This window comes from Gymnoscopelus microlampas, assembly GCF_963454915.1.
Source record: "Gymnoscopelus microlampas genome assembly, chromosome: 21".
NCBI classification, from domain to species: Eukaryota; Metazoa; Chordata; class Actinopteri; order Myctophiformes; family Myctophidae; genus Gymnoscopelus; species Gymnoscopelus microlampas.
The window spans coordinates 36,203,670-36,222,164 of record NC_139958.1 but is presented as its reverse complement, the minus strand read 5'-3'; the positions used below and the strand labels follow the sequence as shown (position 1 = coordinate 36,222,164).

The 18,495-nt window shown below is 44.3% G+C and overlaps 2 protein-coding genes across 3 annotated transcripts in view; both read left to right on the top strand.

Moving 5' to 3' along the window:
* Positions 1 to 4,719: 4,719 nt before the first annotated feature.
* Positions 4,720 to 6,591, top strand: LOC311037274 (actin-histidine N-methyltransferase-like; the record flags this gene model as incomplete). The annotated part of the gene is made up of 1 exon (XM_084046396.1): positions 4,720 to 6,591. The coding sequence occupies one exon, from the start codon at positions 4,720 to 4,722 to the stop codon at positions 6,589 to 6,591; it is 1,872 nt and encodes a 623-aa protein (XP_083902522.1).
* A 4,274-nt stretch (positions 6,592 to 10,865) lies between these two features.
* The window catches only part of ctif (CBP80/20-dependent translation initiation factor), a 106,462-nt gene continuing 98,832 nt past the window's right edge, over positions 10,866 to 18,495 (top strand). For both annotated transcript variants that reach the window (XM_084046618.1, XM_084046617.1), the window contains exon 1: positions 10,866 to 11,041. The gene's annotated coding sequence lies outside the window, so the exon portion shown is untranslated. The remainder of the gene's footprint in view (positions 11,042 to 18,495) is intronic.

The following is an 18,495-nucleotide window of genomic DNA, read 5'->3' as shown; positions in this document are numbered from 1 at the left end:
TTGATTCTTTTCATTTGCGATAGTCATCTCGGAGGGGAAACTTGCCATCGAAACCAAATTTTAATCACCTTTGTTATGTAGCTTCTCAGTAAAGTGTTGTCTCTGCTACCACTGTGTTGTCTGAATGACACGTACTGTTCATCCTACAACAGAGTGTCGTTGCTGTCCGGCAGAAACCAGCTAACTCCATTTTTCCACTTTTGTTTTTTTTCCCCATAAATCACTGCTATTGAACACCCTTTACCCTTTATGTGTTGGTAAAGAAAAATATTATTATTAAAACGTGCTTCTGACAAAACCAGCTAACTCCATTGGATCCTCAAACTGTCTGCTAAACCAGCTAACTCCACCAAAAGGGGGTGGAGTTAGCTGGTTTTGCTGACTCCAGGCTCCACCCCCTTTTGACCTCCAATGGAGGTCCATTCAGCTGTTCTTATCAATGATGAACACAACCTCCTAACTCCACTTCTTTTTTAATTTCCTGAAAAATGAACATTTTGGAGTTAGCTGGTTTCTGCCGGACAGCAGAGCTACAGGGCTGAAGTGGTTAATGTAGAGCTGCTTGAAGCAGAATAGAACTGTGATCTGTCTGCTGCCTCCACCTGCTGGTTAGGAAGGTAATTATTCAGTATGTTGTTCCTCGACAAATTGAACATTTGCCGACCTCAGTTCAATATGTCATGCATGTGTATTCTTCTATGAGTGAATGAATGAATTAGTGAATGCATTTATTTGTAGTACTTAAAGACTTGAATTTATTTGTAGTACTTATTTTCTCTAAAGAAATTGGGAAATGTGCTTTTAAGTTTAAAGCAGCAACAGATTGGAATATTTTGACCATCACATTTTTTTAAATGATCTATTTTTATTTCATTTTTTTGCTTTTTGACACTGAACTATTAATGATCTCAAAAAGTACCTTTTATGTAGGATGATCATATGGAGTTGTTGATTTCACATAACTTTACTGCTGCCAATCCAATATTGTTGTTATTCTTGGGTTGATATCCGGACTTGACAGGAGAGAGGGAGGGAGAGAGAGAGAGAGAGAGGGGGAGAGAGAGAGAGAGAGAGAGAGGGGGGGAGAGAGAGAGAGAGAGAGCGAGAGAGAGAGAGAGAGAGGGGGGGGGGGGGGTCGGTGGGAAGCTGAGATACACAGTAAAATCCTCAGTGTTCATTTATCCATTTCTAACTCGGAGAGTGTACCAATGTAACCAAAATGGTCCGTGGTGGCTGGTGGGTCAAACCCTCTCAGAGTTAAAAATGTCACTACGAATTTCACAGTGCGGGCTTTCAACATCGGGTCGCCCTGCCTGCACACACACAGCTGAATCCTTACCAGAGGGGGTTGTATATCAAGGCACCAATTAGCAGTGGAGAGGGTGCATGATGATATTTCCGTGTGCTTGTGGCCTGGGCAGCTCCGTCTGTGTGTGTTATAAAAGGCAAAACCATAAACATGGAATTAGACAGTACAGGCCCTACGGCTCGTTAAGTCCCAGACTCTCCCCTCCTGTGGCTAGCTGAGAGCAACGGTGTGATGTAAACAACACTGGCCCCAGCGAAGCTGTTATTATGTGCTGTTTTGTTTTTTTATAACGGGGTGGTCGACGACATGTCAATAACGTGAAGTCCATCAGGGTCTGTCATGGCGGCGGTCTTTCATTATTAGTTCAGCTCGGTGTGGGAGAGAGTTCACGTCGAAACTGGATGGAGAGAGAGAAAAAGAGTGGGCAGAGGAGATGGAGTAACGCTTTTATCTAGAAAAAGGAAAACCAAACATGCACACAGACTCAGAGACGGAGAATGAGTTTCCACTTTGTGTTTTATTGTCCTTTATGTCATTGGTTCTCAAAGTGGGGTCCTTGGGGGAGGTACCAGGGGGTCCCCAGCTATATTAGTTACAATTAGTTACAAAATTTGCATCACAATTATTTAACCACTACTGTATACTTTGGCTATTCAAAAATAGCGGATATACAAGCTCATAGCGCGGCACAGAGTGCCACGCTATGAGCTTGTAGATCTGCTATTTTTGAAAGATCGTCAACATTTGTGCAAATCTTTATTCAAATCTTTGAATGTATTTCTTAAAGCGAACAAATCTTTGCTTCTGGAGAAGCTCTCATAAAATGTGAGAAGGGGGTCCGCAGCCAAATATGTATCATTTTGGTGGTCCTTCATGTGAAAAAGTTTGAGAACCACTGCTTTATACCATGATCCACATTTATTAAGCGGTGTTATACAACATGACTATTGTCATGCATGGCGGACTCCGTGACAGTGTTTGTGCCAAGTGTGGTGTAGATTGGAGCGACGGTGCGCCTGGGCAACGTGTAGCCCTTGGTGTGACTACTCTCATGGCAGACCCCTGAACAGTGTTTGTGCACAATGGTCTGGTCTTTAATTAACACCAGAGACACCTGTTTCATAATGTCACTCTGCAACCATCATCGGGACAAAGATGGTTGTATTTTGGGGTCGAGGGGACTACAGGGGGAAGAATGCAACACCAGCGTGCTTGACACAGAGACCAACTGCTAGCTGAGGACACATTCAGCACGGATTCTTCCAGAAGGATGCAGGGGTCATTCAGCCTTTTGCCTACAATGGAGAGCTTGTACATATTTTGTGGTAGAGACGTTGACATTATTGACAAATTGAAGACCTCCTAGAACAGAAAAGAGAAATTTTATATCTCCCCGGGACCCAAACTAGTGAAAATAGCCGATCTACAAGCTCGTAGATCTGCTATTTTCGCGACCCACATATGGGTCCACGACCACCGTTTGGGAAACAGTGTCCTAGAAGGAGGTTGAGACCAAGATGAAAGGCCCGTTTTGGATGCATAGTGTGTTGCTTTGATATGGTGGGAGACCGTATCATCATATTACATGTGCACACTCACTCACAGTGGGTGTTGGAGATGAAGATGAATATGTCAGCGAGGTGTCTGACCTGTGCATCTCAGACTTAAGTCCTAGTCTAAAGATGTAATGCAAGCTAGCAGTTATTCGGACTCCCACACAACATTATGTGGGAACTGGCAGCCATGACAACAGCAACAGAGAAAAAAACAACTGTGTGTGTAGTCACACAGTGTGGCGTCCATGTGGAACATACTGTACATGGGCAACTGGCCCCCACCTTCACTTCATGCGGCCCCTCAGGTTAATTTCGGAATACTGATATATTATTGATTTCAGCTGTTAGAATTCCAAACATGCAAACATGACCCGCTTTAATTACTTCAGTCTGTATCAGTAGCTTAATGACTAATATTAAAATGTCTTTTTTATGTCCAATGTATTTGTATTTAAGTTAATAAAGTTAACATAAGTATAACTAAGCGCATTTGAAATTTAATACAAATGTTACATTGTTGTGTTCAAACATAGAAAAAACATTTTTGATTTGCTATTCCAATATAAAAAATCACACCCAGTGTGAAGTGGGCGGTGTGTGGTCATCACAACATGACTCACTTTAAAAAAAAACTTTTTTAAAAGTCCATACTGCTATTCATAGGGCTGCACATGTGTCATGTGTTTAGCTAGCCAATCACAGTCCTGAATTTGCAAAGTCAGCCAATCACATTACAGTTAGTGGTGATGACACTAGCTGTAATGTGATTGGCTGATATGAAAAAAGTATCGATTTGCATTAACAATGGAAGGGTTAGGGGGTACACACATTTTTTGGTCGGTGTCCAAAACTCACATATAGGGGGCGGCTACACCGCCCCAAAAATAAAATAGCCGATATACAAGCTCAAAACGCGTCGCAGTGCGACGCGTTTTGAGCTTGTAGATCTGCTATTTTTGCTATTTTTTTCTCTACTTTTGTGTGACATACTGTAGAATGGCGAAGGAAGGCATTCATTTACGGGGGGGGGGGGAATATTGGAGATAAGAGGTGTCTGCCCTACAGTATATGCAATCTGGCCCTCTAGTGTGTGGAAATATAATGGCCCTCTCCATCATCAAAGTTGCCCACCGCTGATATGGAAGGACAATTACAATTACAATTTACATCTGACAGCAAATCGTGTGATTGTGATCATGTCTGTCTTCTGTGCTAGATAATATCTGACGTTGTTGACGTCAGAGTTCTGAAGAAATAAATATTGGAGGAGTTACTTCCTTCGCCTACTGGCAGTGAGCACACAAGAACTATGGCGCTGCTTGGTCCAATGGTTTGCGAGATTAGCCCGGGACAGACAGGCTGACTCACAGACAGACTCACGGACCGGACCCTCTTCTAGACGATTCGCCTAAGAGGACCCACACCGTAAAAACAAGGTCCATGTGGATCTCAGACCGCCCGTGGACAGTCTAAGACGTTAGCCGTCCTACTATGATGTCAGTATTATGACACCAGTCATCTCCATATTTGGGAAAGGTTTCGGTATAAAATTTAAGTTACAAAGCTAGATATTTCCACAATATAAAACATATCCCTGGCCCGCTAGGCCTTGGCCTATTGGCAGAGTTGCACAATCCTTTTGGCTCTGGAAGCGGGACAGAGAGGGAGAGGGAGAGAGAGAGAGAGAGAGAGAGAGAGAGAGAGAGAGAGAGAGAGAGAGAGAGAGAGAGAGAGAGAGAGAGAGAGAGAGAGAGAGAGAGAGAGAGGGGTTAAGTGGATTGACCAGAGTGACAGAGGAGCTGCGACCAGCACATAGAAAAGCCCTTGTTCTATCCATCAGCACCGCCGTTCGCTATGGGAAAGAAGAGCCGAGTGAAGACTCGGAGGTTGGGCACAGGAGCCACGGTCACCGTTTCCCCCAAAGAGATGATGAACCTCATCTCTCAACTCCTGCAGAAATGCAGCAGCAGTGCAGCGCCCTCCCCAGGCAAAGAGTGGGAGGAGTACGTCCAGATACGAGCTCTGGTGGAGAAGATACGCAAAAGACAGAAGGGCATCTCCGTGCTGTTTGGTGGCAGCAGGGAGGACTACTTCCCAGAGCTGATGTCCTGGGCCAAGGAGTGTGGCGCTTCCTTCGAGGGCTTCGAGATAGCCAACTTCGGAGAAGAGGGCTACGGCCTCCGTGCCACCAGGGCCATTAAGGCAGGGGAGCTGTTCCTCTGGGTCCCCAGGGAGATGCTCATGTCTGTGGAGTCGGCCAAGACGTCCGTCCTCTGTCCCCTGTACAGCCAGGACCGGATGCTGCAGGCCATGGGCAACGTGACGTTGGCCCTGCACCTGCTGTGCGAGCGGGCCAACCCTTCGTCCCGCTGGGCGCCCTACATCAAGAGCCTTCCGCTGGACTACGACACGCCCCTCTACTACGAGGAGGGCGAGGTGCGCCACCTGCTGGGCACACAGGCGCTGCAGGACATATTGAGCCAGTACAAGAACACGGCGCGGCAGTACGCCTACTTCTACAAAGAGGTGCAGACTCACCCCACTGCCAGCAAACTGCCCTTGAAGGACGCCTTCACGTTCGACGACTACAGGTGGGCCGTGTCCTCCGTGATGACTCGGCAGAACCAGATCCCCACGGAGGACGGCAGCGGTCTGACCCTGGCCCTCATCCCCCTCTGGGACATGTGTAACCACACTGGCGGACTGATCACGACAAGTTACAACCTGGAGGACCAACGCTGCGAATGCACCGCCCTGCGGCGCTACAAGGAGACCGAGCAGATCTACATCTGTTACGGCACGCGTTCCAACGCCGAGTTCGTCGTACACAACGGATTCTTCTTCCAAGACAACGCCTGCGACAGAGTGAAGATCAAGCTGGGCGTCAGCAAGAGCGAGCGGCTCTACACCATGAAGGCGGAGGTGCTGGCACGCGCCGGCATCGCGCCGTCTACCATCTGTACGCTGCACTGCAACGAGCCTCCCATTTCGGCCCAGCTGCTCGCCTTTCTCCGGGTTTTCTGTATGGCGGCGGAGGAGCTGAAGGACTACCTGGTGGGGGAGCGCGCCATCAGTAAGATCTTCACGCTGGGCAACAGCGCGTTCCCTGTCAGTTGGGAGAATGAGATCAAGCTGTGGACTTTCCTTGAAACACGAGCCACTCTGCTCCTCGCGACCCACAAGACCACCTCAGAGGAAGACCCCTCCGCATTAGAGAAACCAGACCTTTCTCCTCATTCTCGCGTGGCTATCAAGCTTCGCTTGGCCGAGAAGCTGATTCTAGAGAAGGCATCCGCCAGTGCACGGGCCAAGAGGCTGCATTTCCAGAAGCAGCTGGAAGAGGGCGCCCCGTTGCCTCGATACGAGAAAAGCGATATTTCGGTGCTGGAGAACGCGGAGGCATACCGAAAGCTTCCCATTATCCCGCACAAGCAGGAGGAGGTCGAAGAGGATGCCCAGGAGGTGAGCTTCAACAAGGCTCAAGAGGAGGAGCAAGACAGACTGGAGAAAACGCATGTGCTCCTCAACGTGGGGATGTCGGTCTATGGGACTGATGCAGGACCACCTGGAGATGTTAACGATGACACTTGCCCGACGCAGTTGGTTGATAAAGAGGCGACCAAGGAGGAGGGAAGGCCAACATTTAACTTGACTTTGGACACAATTAAAAGTTCAAACGCAACTCGGAGCGTCCAAGCGATAGTTGTCACCCTAAGTGCCGATTGAACTGAAGATGGTCCCAAAGAGATGTATCAATAGATTTATTGACTATAAGCCCAAGCTTATTTATTTTTGTCTCATTAAATGACTCATAAATATAAAGATGTAAATAAATGTTACCTAAAATGTGCAGAACCTTTGACTATGTGTTCATCCAGCTTTTGGTACAGCAATCATCCGCTGCTGCACATGCCATTTGTTAAAACGTTGCCAGTGTAAACCCTAGCCAGCTGCGCAATACAGCTCATTATGTTTTCTTTTTCTAGCTCTTGTTTAGACGTTTTAAATGCAATTCATTGGTTCAAATTTCACACACCCACTGAAGACAGAAGACAGACAGAAGTGAGCACAAGGCAGGCACCATATCAAATTCAAAACAAACACAAAAAATGGAATTCGTTGAACTGTTCCTGACAGTCGAAATCCCTTTGATTCAGTCGGTTTCATTGCTGCAGTTTGTCAACTCAAAACACACCTGACATTTACTGTAGTACATGTCAGGTGCGTTTTGAGTTGACAATTGTTTTCCCTCGTGTATTTTGGTTATACTGTCCAGTCATAAACATCACTGCCCACTCTTTTTTTTGCTATTTTAGTTTCAGGCTTTCAAGAAATAAGAATGGAATGGTAAAAACTAAAAAGATAAACTGGAATTAATTTGAAAAACCCATGTAAAATGTGATATGAGGGGTGTAACGGAAGACTATTTTCATTCTAAATCTATAACAGGTGATACAACAATGTTGTGATGAGCGAAGCGTTCTACTTAAAGTTGAACATTTTCCAACTCTGCGACCAGGCAAAAACACCAGACATGCACGGCTCAGTGCAAATTAGATGCTCTGTGCAGCACCTCGCCACACTGCTGGCGTTTATAGCATAGCATAAATACCCGGTGCTCCCATGGAAAACAATTCAAAACATACTCAGGAAAAAACAAATAAAGGCATTGGTGGACACCCACCAGCCCCTTAGAGAAGGTACATGATGGTGGAAGAGATTGAAAATAAAACTGAGTCGACAGGAATGACAGAGAAACACCTAATTTACAGTATACACTTGTATTCGAGTATAAAGAATGAAAATACATTTTAAAAAAAATGGTTTTATGCACCACACCAGGTTTGGGGAGACATTGAGGAGGAGGTGAGGCGCGTATCACACCATGTCAGTTAATTAGCCTCCGACTGTGACAGCTAACGGGTCTGTGGCCATCTGGAGACGCGACGACCCCCGGGAGATCTGAACTCTGGTCCTCTATCAGTCAGTCTTATCAGACTGTCTGCCACTTTGTGTTCCGTCTGTCTGCTTGTACAGTATGCTAGCTATTTGTCTCTGTGTAATGTAGTCTGCCTGTCTGTCTGTCTGTCTGCGTGTCTTTCTGTCTGGCTGGCTGGCCTCTTGCACGATGGTTATCTGACTGTCTGGCAGTTTGCAGGTGTGTGTGTGTGTGTGTGTGTCTGTGTCTGTACAGTTAGTTAGAAAACATACCCCCAGGGGAGAGGGAGAGGGGGGCTCAGACTGTGGCACCCCCAACGTATAGACCAATGGTTCTCAAAGTGGGTTCCTTGGGGGGGGGGGGGTCTCAAAACACAAAACTTTTTCTGTTGGGGGTCCTCTGCCAAATACATTTGGAGAGTTCCTTAACATAAAAAGGTTTGAGAAGCACTGGGATAGACATTCATGTTATGACCCATGCATTTGGACCAGTTACAATGAGTTGCAGTACGTACAGTAGAGGCAACAGGAGCTGCAAAAACTTGCATTCAATTTTGTCATTTTTCCACCAGATTTGTTTATACGGATGAATAGAAACGATTCTGATGATTATGCAAAATTGTTGAGATTATCAAAAATGATTGCGATCAGGGTATTATGTCATAATTGTGACAGGCTTAACAACGAGCAGCCTTGGTGAGTGAGACACAGGAGGAGCCAGGCCAGGAGTCACCCCACAACGCCCGGAATGTCCAAGTTGTAGAAGCTCAAGCAAAGTGCTGGCATTGATTGTAGCTGTGTGTTCATCACTTTAATATCGCAGCTGGTAAAGGTGGGGCTGATTTTAATTACTTAATGCACTGCTGCGTAGCTTAACCTCTAATAATACATAATTTAATGTATGTTTTGTATTAATAATGTAAATCTTCAAAGTAACTAGTAACTAAAGCTGTCAAGCAATTGTAGTGGAGTAACTAATACGAGAGATATACGCACGCACGCACGCACACTGGCTCCCACGCTGACAAACAAAAATAGTCTTTGACTTACAAAGGTGCAAAAAGTGACACAGTGAAATGAAGTGTGAGTGTGAGAGTGGATGTTTTTTGTTTTGGTCCTCACAGTGTTGATGGTCTGAGGACCGAAACGTCCACTCCACACTCTGTATCACTTTATTTCACCATGTCACTTTTTGCACTTTTGGAAGTAAAAGTCTATTTTAGCCTCAATGTTCATTTTTCAGTGTGCAAGCCTTTTGGTTGCCTATGAATTTGTTTCCCCTTTTACTATTATAATTGTTATTGTTGCTATAGTGCCTCAATGTATGAGGAACCAGAACAAAATAAATGTACTCTTATGTACACAAGATGTAAAAATAAGACACATTGACCTTGATATTTTATTGATGTTGCAGTGTTATGTGTTTACATATTCTATTTAGAATTGTACCGTTTTTATTCAGCATTTTAAAATTCTATAGTTTTTACGAAATGTTTTTACATTCTAATAAAAAAATATTCAATAATGAGTGTTTTGTATGTATATCTTATATGTACCATGTTTCTCAGTCTAAAATAAGTGAATACCTAACTTTCTGTTGAGCTAAGCTGTTGAGGGTGATTTAAAATGTTGTGTAGTCACCCACACATGTTTCCAGTGATGTAAAACATGGTGCCAATTTGGCCACTTTGAAGACACAAGGTGGAGCCAACACTGTGTGAGTGTACATACAGTACAGAGTACACCAAGGCTTATAGCTCCCCCTAGCGTTGGTGCTGACACATAAGATGTTATACCATGGTAGTTAACCTGATGGAAAAGCAAAGGCCATTTTCATTTTTTTTTAAATAAAAAAAGAGATGTTTATTTATTACAGTTTTAGGTTTTACTCACATGTAGCCTACTGTAGGCCAATGTATACATCAAGATGTCCCTTTTCATTCAGCACCATGACACCAGACCAGCCCTCACAAATGATTATACTCTTATATTTATATTATGATATAATTTGTGCATGTAATTTATGTGGGTGGAATTTCCGAAAAGAAGAGATTAAAAAGGTGGGTCCTCCAGAGCGATGTAAAGACCCAAGAGAGGTTTTTTTCTCTTTCTCTCTTTTTTCCCCCACAGCAATGACGGCTTATGGAGCCTCCCAAATCCCAACCATGGTCCCAAAAGTTCCAAGGAATTTAGCTTCCTTGGCTTGAACAGTTCCAGGAAGTTACCACCAAACACTTATAACAGCACAATAGAATCAATTCTACTGTGCTGCTAGTGTTTGATATTACAATTTGTAATATTATCACGTCACTTGAACTAGTTTGTCATATAACTGGCCTCTGGAACTATTTGAGATCCACATGAATCACGTGACGATCAAGGATTATTTTTTTCTTTTAGACATCCGTTGTCGTCACACTCCCTCGCTCTCGCTGCGGAGAACGAACTCCAAGTCCCACAATGCCTCAGTCGTCCACACGTGTCAGTGTGGACGTCACATTCCTGCCAGCGTTGCCATGTCCACTTATTATAAGCTACTTTGGGCTTATTTTTATGTAAAGTTACTTGTAAATATTTCTTTGATTGATTGATTGAATATTTTATTAGACAGAGATGTAAAAACAGCACGAGTACAGTCAAACACTTTGTCTAAAAGGATAACACCAAAAAAGTCCTTGCAGTCTTGTTTCCATTGGGGTCCTAGGTATTTGTGGGTTGCTGTTTTTTGGGCTTGTTTCTAAAATGTAGTTGCTTGTTTCCTAATGTTGTTTAAACAAGTGGTACTTAAAACATGTTCATGGCAAGGACCCCCACATTAATATGCATTTGTCCGCACCGTGGGCACTGGGCCCCCCATCTACGAATATTTTGTGCCAGGGCGCCTCCTGTATCAGATTTGTGTTGTTAAAATGTAAAAAAAAAAAAAAAAAAAAGGTTTTGGAAATGGCAGATCAACAAGCTCACAACGCGTCGCATCGCTTCTTTTGGGCTTGTTTTCATAAACCAGGTTGCTTACTTCTGTCGCAAAACCTGGCAACGCCGATTCCTGCATTCCGCCTGTTGTCTGAGTCTGGGACGACGTAACAAGCAGCTAATCTTCTCTCTCACACACACACACATAGCAGCTCCCTCTCATCATTTCTTCTGGATAACATTAATAAGACCCCATGACACGGCGGATCTGACAGCAGGAGCTTGATCCCAGGCTCACCGGGGAGTCCAGGTCTCACACCAAAGGGTGAGGATGTGCCTCGTTGACGCATGAATTAAAGCTTCATGAAGCTTTGTGTGCCGCCGGAGCCGCAGGGTAACAACAGGCTTGGACTCTCTCTTTTCCCCGGCGTTTCGACCAGATGGGCGTGGTTTTGAGGATAGGTTTTAGGCGGCGTAGTAGGCTCTATTCACAGCAACCATATTAATGTTATGAAGACATTCACAGGTGTTGCCAATGATACTAATGAAGGCTCTGTTCCGTCAAACAGAGTCGACACTCTGCTACACCAGTGGGTCTAAAGTTGGGGTCCAGGGACCCTCATGGGCTTCCAAATGGCCCCTTAGAGGTGTGTAACTGAGAGTGTACAAATGGAACCAAATGGACCCGTAAGGGTCCATTTGGTTCCATTTGTACACACTCAGAGTTATGGGGGTCATGGAAACCACTGTGCTAGACCAAATGGAACAGAGCCTTCATTAGTATCATTGGTAACACCTGTGAAGGAAGTGATAATATGGCTGCTGTGAATAAAGCCTGTTTCCCTTGAGGTTAAGGTTAGGGTCGGGCATGGTTTTGGTGAGGTTAAAGGTTAGGTTTTAGTCATAGTTTTACTGAGGTTAGGATAGGCATGTAACCACGCCCCCACCTGGGGCGAAACACCAAAGAAAGAGGGAGTCCCCGGGTAACAGGATCCACACATACAATGAGCTGGATGTTGTGTGCAAGTTGTGGATGATGTGCGTGATGAATGATGACCCCGGGGCCGGGCGCTCCTCCGTGCGCGTGTGTGTGTCCGTCTGAGATGTATAAACCTGTTATTACATTACATTTCACCCTCAGTGGACAATGAATGACTCTGCTCGTTTTGTGTCTGCGCGGTGCAACTATTCGACTTTTATTCCCCAAGCTAACAGCTACCTAGCCCCGGCTAAGTCTAGCAGTGCAGCTTGCGTCACCTTAGAGGGAGAGAGACATAGATAGAGAGTGAGAGAGAGAGAGTCCAGTAGGGCGTGGAGGAGAGGCTCCAGCGGACACACTGATGTGTCTGTGTGGACACGAGCCTTTCCTTCCTTTTCACAACAACCGTCGTGAACCTGTTTTGAGAGAGTGAATTTTTTTTGTGATAAAAGAATGTGTAGCATCCCAGGGATCCTGGGCGTGGTGGCGGTAGCTCTGTGTGCTATTAGAACAGTGGTTCTCAAACTTTTTCATGTCAAGGACCCCTAATTTGACGCTTATTAGCCCGCGGACCCCCATTTGAAAATATATGCCAGGGACCCCCTTAAAGAGAAGATTTTTACAGCTCCAGCAGTCTATTATCAACCATTTTAATTTAATGACCCCCCCCAGTTTGACATGCATTAGGCTAAAGACCCTCATTTAATGGCATTTCTATCTCTGGGACCCCAATTTCTATTGTAAAATCAATATTATTGTAACTGGAGTGTACAAATGGAACGGGTCCATTTGGTTCCATTTGTACACTCAGAGTTACAGACCCATAAGGGTCTATTTGGTTCCTAACTATCTATCATCTAGCTGGGGACCTCCTGGAACTCCCTCAAGGGCCCCTGGGGGTCCCCGGACTCCACTTTGAGAACCAATGCTATGGAAGCGTGAAAAGTTGTACTGTGGTTTTCGTGGTGAAGTTTGCATGCGACCCGGGTCTGGTGGTTTATGATGTGTGGTAGACAGTGTAGATATGGAAAACATTAGGTGGCAGCAATTAAGGCAAGGCAAAACAGCAGCCTTCTCGGCCAGTCATCTATGGCTGCTGCTTATCACAGAATCTCTAGTCTAATACACATACTGTACACATGACAGAAAGAAAACACTGACGATTTATTACATTTTACTCTTGACTTCTTTTCTAGTAGGCTCCACCTATGGGCCACATGGCTCTGAAGGCTACTTGCTTAACTACAGTGCAGACAGCCAGATGATACATTGAAGGGGAAAACCTGAATAACTGTGTAGACTAGAAACCACACAGTTATTGTTATTGTTGGTGGCCGGTATTCCCATACCATACAGGTGGACTGCATGATACACCTAAGCAATTGCCATCCTCTTATCTAGTGCAGCTTTGGGACTTGTGTGTGAGACGACGTATATGCAGGAATTCACCAAAATAAGCTTTTGTTGTTTTAGGCTAAATTATTTGCCAAACCTGTAAGCCCTTTGCATCGTTACATTCAGAGGCACAAAGGTGGTGTTGTACGGGCTGACTGTTCCATAGACAGGAAACAGTCCGAAGTTACTCATGACAACTCATGACATTCTCAGGATTCTCAGTGTTCAAATATAGATCAGATCAGAGTGACAGAAGTGAAGTCGAGGAATGTCTGCTTGCCACTACAAGTCACAACGGATCTTTGTTTTTTCTTCTCACGATTGAGAGACCTTTCCTCCTGGCTTGGTTGGTTGAGTGAGGCCAGGTTTCTCAGACTCGGATGTAGAAAGCACAACACAGCTAATTGGGTTAGATGTTGACTTGTTTGCCGTGAGAGAAATTCAGTGTGTCTGCATGCAAGCTTGTCTGAGAGATTTTGCTGAGTAGCCTGCATATCTTGAATTTAACATCGTATAGTCCGCCCAATGGTTAATAATGTCTACTCCATCGTATGATGGTGTAGTTTAACAAAAACAGATCTACAAGCTCACAATGTGTCGCATCGTGCTTGTACTGTATATCTGCTATTTTCAGCGTGTGAACTATTAAAATATAAACACATATTATGCTCTGATTGTAGCTTCCAAGTTCCAACCAAGACTCTGCACTTTTTTAAGGCCTTTTGAGGATTCTATTCTTTGATTAGCCCGGTCATTCATTGATTCATTCATTCATTCACATCCTCTATCTCGTGCATCTTCTTTGGGACTTGTGTGTGAGACAGTGTCTGCTGGAATTCACCAGAAGTGAACAAGCTTCTATAGGCTCTGCTTGATGTGAAGGCTACTTACAATGTTAGCTGATTGTTAGTTTTCCATGTTTTACCTCAGAGATTTTAACTCCAATATTTGTTTCACCTATATTTTTGTGATGCACAATTGGTACTGCATTGATTGGACACTGAACTGTCTACTACTGACTATAGTATGTTGTGTGTTTACTGGCTGTTACATTGGGGTATTAGGGCAATAGGACAATGGCACTGTTAACTGTTATCAAATACGCTAGTACCTTTTTAGACTGTTATCTCATGAGAGTTCTCAACGTTGAACAGAGTCTTTTAGCTTCCACCTTTGCCCTGGTCACTTCTGAGAGATGAAAGAGACACAGAGGAGATCAATAATAATGACAAGCAGGTCATTGGACCAGGCCTAGCCTGCACCTCCTTCTTCCTCTCTGTAAAACCACCGTGTCATTATTACCTCTTCAGACCGAGTCCAGTCGCTATGCTGCTTACAGTAGAGATATACTGAAAGACTGATGGAGGCTTTGTTTGGGGTTCAACTTCTGCTAAAAACAAAAGCACTGTTATTGTTACTTTTTTATGTTGCAGCACAGGCAGTGGTTTATATATTAAAAGTTCGGCATTTAGCTGACACTCTTATCCAGAGCGACTTACAATAAGCAAGGTAAACACATGCGTCAAATGCAGAGAGACAGTGTAGTGCGGGACGGGTGCCTCAGTATCCTAGGATCACAGGTAAACCAAGGATATAGCATCATTCTAAACAATATATTATCAAAAGCTTATCTGTACATTGAAGCTATAGAAAAAAACAGCCTAAGTAAAACAAACAATAACTGATAATATGTTCCCGGGCTCCCCCAGAGTTAGTGTCGAAGTGTCCTTGAGCAAGACGCTGAACCCCTAATTGCTCCCGATGAGCAGGTTGGTGCCTTGCATGGTTTCCTCCGCCATCGGCGTATGAATGTGTGTGTGAATGTGGGTGAATGTAATGCACAATCTATGTAAAGCGCTTTGGATAAAAGCGCTATGTAAATGCACCATTTAGCATTTAGTGCCCAGCTGCAGTATATTATGAACACTGATAAACTTAACTGACACAGCCTGACACAAGCTGTATAGCAGAGTTTAAGTCTTCATTACAATGGGAAATGCTATCCATTACATTGTCAAGAAGTGTTTGTTGAACGAGCATGGGAGACAAAGAATAAGAATGAAATACAACACACACACACACACACACACACACACACACACACACACACACACACACACACGTGTCATATTGTGTAAATGTAAGATAGTTCATACCTTGGCCTCTGTTGAATGAGTTAGCAGTGAACAGTTAACGTGTGGTGTGGTTTTGTCATTTTTGTTGGCTCAAGTATTGCAAAGTGCTTAAAGGCATTTCATGTAACTTTGCCCTGTGTTTACATAACAAAACTATATATACACATACATACATACATACATACACACACACACACACATTACATAATTTCCCACTATGCCAGCAAGTATCAGCCACTGAAGTAGTGTGGTGGTGTTCACCTACAGAAACCGTTTGTTGTGGTTGACCCAAAACGTCCCTGTCTACCAAAACAACAATGAAAACACCACAGTGAAAGGGCAATGTGTTTCTTCTGCAGGTAAACACCACCACACTGCTCCAGTGGCTGATAACTGCTGCTGGGGTATAGAGGAGAAAAAAATGTATTTCTTGTTTTATTATGCAAACACAGTTGGGCAAAGTTGCATACTATGCTTTTAAATGCATTCACTTACTGGCTCTAAAAGGACAACAGTTAGGCTATAGTACTCTATTCTAGCAGGCTGTGACGCAGGCTTCAGCGGCGCTGTGACCTTTGTTGTCAGCAGGCCTCTCTCTTTAGTTGACCCTCAGAATGACCACCTATACGGTCCATACATGTTCCAAAGCCTGTGAGCTGCATCGCAGAGCCTTTGTCAACCAGGAGGTGTGTGTGTGTGTGTGTGTGTGTGTGTGTGTGTGTGTGTGTGTGTGTGTGTGTGTGTGTGTGTGTGTGTGGGGGGGGGTCTGGACAGACTGCAGAAATGTTCTATGCCCTTCTCCATCACGTCACTGTAGGACAGGGGATGGGGGGGGACAATGGGACTATTATTTACATGGACACACACACACACACACACACACACTCACCCTTGTGCTCTCTCCCGTATCCACCACAAGCCCTCATTACTAAAGCTTGATTTATACTTGGTTGCGCGCAGTGTCTCGTACCGGAAATAGCTGATCTACAAGCTCACAACGCAGATGTGCTTTGGGGCTTGTAGATCGGCTATTTTCGGTGCAAGACAGCGGCATGCAATAAATCGGGGCCTAATTGTACAGTCAGTGTGAGTCTATTGATGTGTTCTCATAGATTGAGGTCACACAGTTGCTTGCTGACACTGGTGTGTCATGAAGGGGAGGTGTGGTGGATGGTTGTTGGGACTTGTTTCTAAAGTATTGATAGTAGGGGACGGGGTATCCTAAGGCATAGCATAAAATGAGGGCTCCCCATCTTTTCCCTGGCTTCCAAAAGAAATGACCAGCACATGGAAGTTTTGTATTAAGTAGTGCAGACTTTATAGTGGACAAAACGACAAACAAAAGCCACACACTAACATTTGTGTGATTGTGATGATTGACGATTGTGATGCTACTTTATTTTCCCTTTTCTGGCCAAGGTGGCGGTCAAGGTTTTATGGCCGGTAAATACCAGCTAACGGAAACGCAGGGTGGGACAAAGGGACATGGATGTTCATGAACGATATACGAGTTCCAAATCCAATGTAGCATTTAGTAATAGGCTCTATTCACAGCAGCCATATTGTGAAGACATTCACAGGTGTTACCAATGATACTAATGAAGGCTCTGTTCCATTCTGGTCAAACAGAGTCAGGGTGCTGATATTGTGCATGCTGGCTCACTGGAAACACTCTGTTACACCAGTGGGTCTACAGTTGGGGTCCAGGGACCCTCATGGGCTTCCAAATGGCCCCTTACAGGTGTGTAACTCTGAGAGTGTACAAATGGAACCAAATGGACCCGAAAGGGTCCATTTGGTTCCATTTGTACACTCTCAGAGTTATGGGGGTCGTGGAAACCACTGTGCTACACTAAATGGAACAGAGCCTTCATTAGTATCATTGGTAACACCTGTGAAGGAAGTGATAATATGGCTGCTGTGCATAGAGCCTATTGACCTGTACCATCAAATCGGTGGTTCTGGCCGCGGATCTCCATCAGAAAATATTTAGCGACAGGGACCCCCATACAACATTTGTGTTTTACAAAAAATGCAAGCTTGTCTGAGAGAGTTTTTGCAGAGTAGCCTGCATATCTTGAATATAACATTGTTTAGGCTGTACATTGCTTAATTTCTGGGGGGAAAAAAAAACTTTTTTTTGAAAATAGCGACGCATCGTGTAGCCTATGTTGACTCATTTTGCCGGGGGGACACCGTGGAACCTCCTCAAGGACCCCTTGGGTGGTCCCCGGACCCCACTTTGTGAACCACTGCAGTTCCATGACCTGCTCCTGGGCAAAAATCCTGACTTTCTATCTGCTGCTGAGATTGCCGGTTTCGTACTGTAGAGCTAGATCCAATTTCCTCTGCCCAGCTGTGTCATATGACCCTCCACAAACAGCGTGTGTCTTATTTCTTGTCTGCTTGCTTCCCTGTGTGCTTTCATCCCTCATGTTTCCTCTCCACATCCCCCCCCAACCTGGCAGCACTCCTGCAGGGACAGGATTTACTGTGTCTGGTCTGTCTGAGCATACCTGGCATTCCTCTTTCTCCACGGGTCATTAACACCGATGACATCTGCTCATAAATGAGCAGTCATCATCTGGGGATTTTAGAAGAAGACTATCATAGTACATGGCGCTAGGCTACAGAAGTACTGAGCCAGGTAAATACATGTTAGAACACAATGCAATTTAGAAGATCTAATGATTCTATGGACATGCAAGGCCACGTTTGAGGTTAACGTGTAGGCCAGGGGTACTCAACTACAAATCTTGAAGGTCCAAAAATATTTTTTTGAATAAGGCGAAGGTCCGTTTATTTAAGTCGGTCAATCGAGCCAAGCTTATCAAATCGGATCCCCTCCCAACCAACCAACTTAGTATTTTTTTTTACATTTTCCTAATCTAGCTAATTTGACAATGTGTTATGTTAATTCTTCATTATTAATTACTTACGATGCATAAGTGGGTTCAGGTCATATTAAATAAGTATTTTGAATTATTTTAATATTTATATTTATTATTCTAAATGTCCAATCTGAAGCTAGGGAGAGACAAATCTCCCCCGTACCCCCATTTCCGCGCCTGGTGCAGAGTATGAAAACAAACAAAACGTGAAAACAACAGAACAACACTTTAAATACTTTTTTTCACACCCCCCCTCCAAGAATCCCCCAAAAAAACAAGTAGAGGAAATCAGTGATTTGTTTTTTGCCAAATTGAATAACCTTATTATCTGCCAACATGATTCAGCTTACACTCTTTAATTGTCTCATGTGATTTAAGA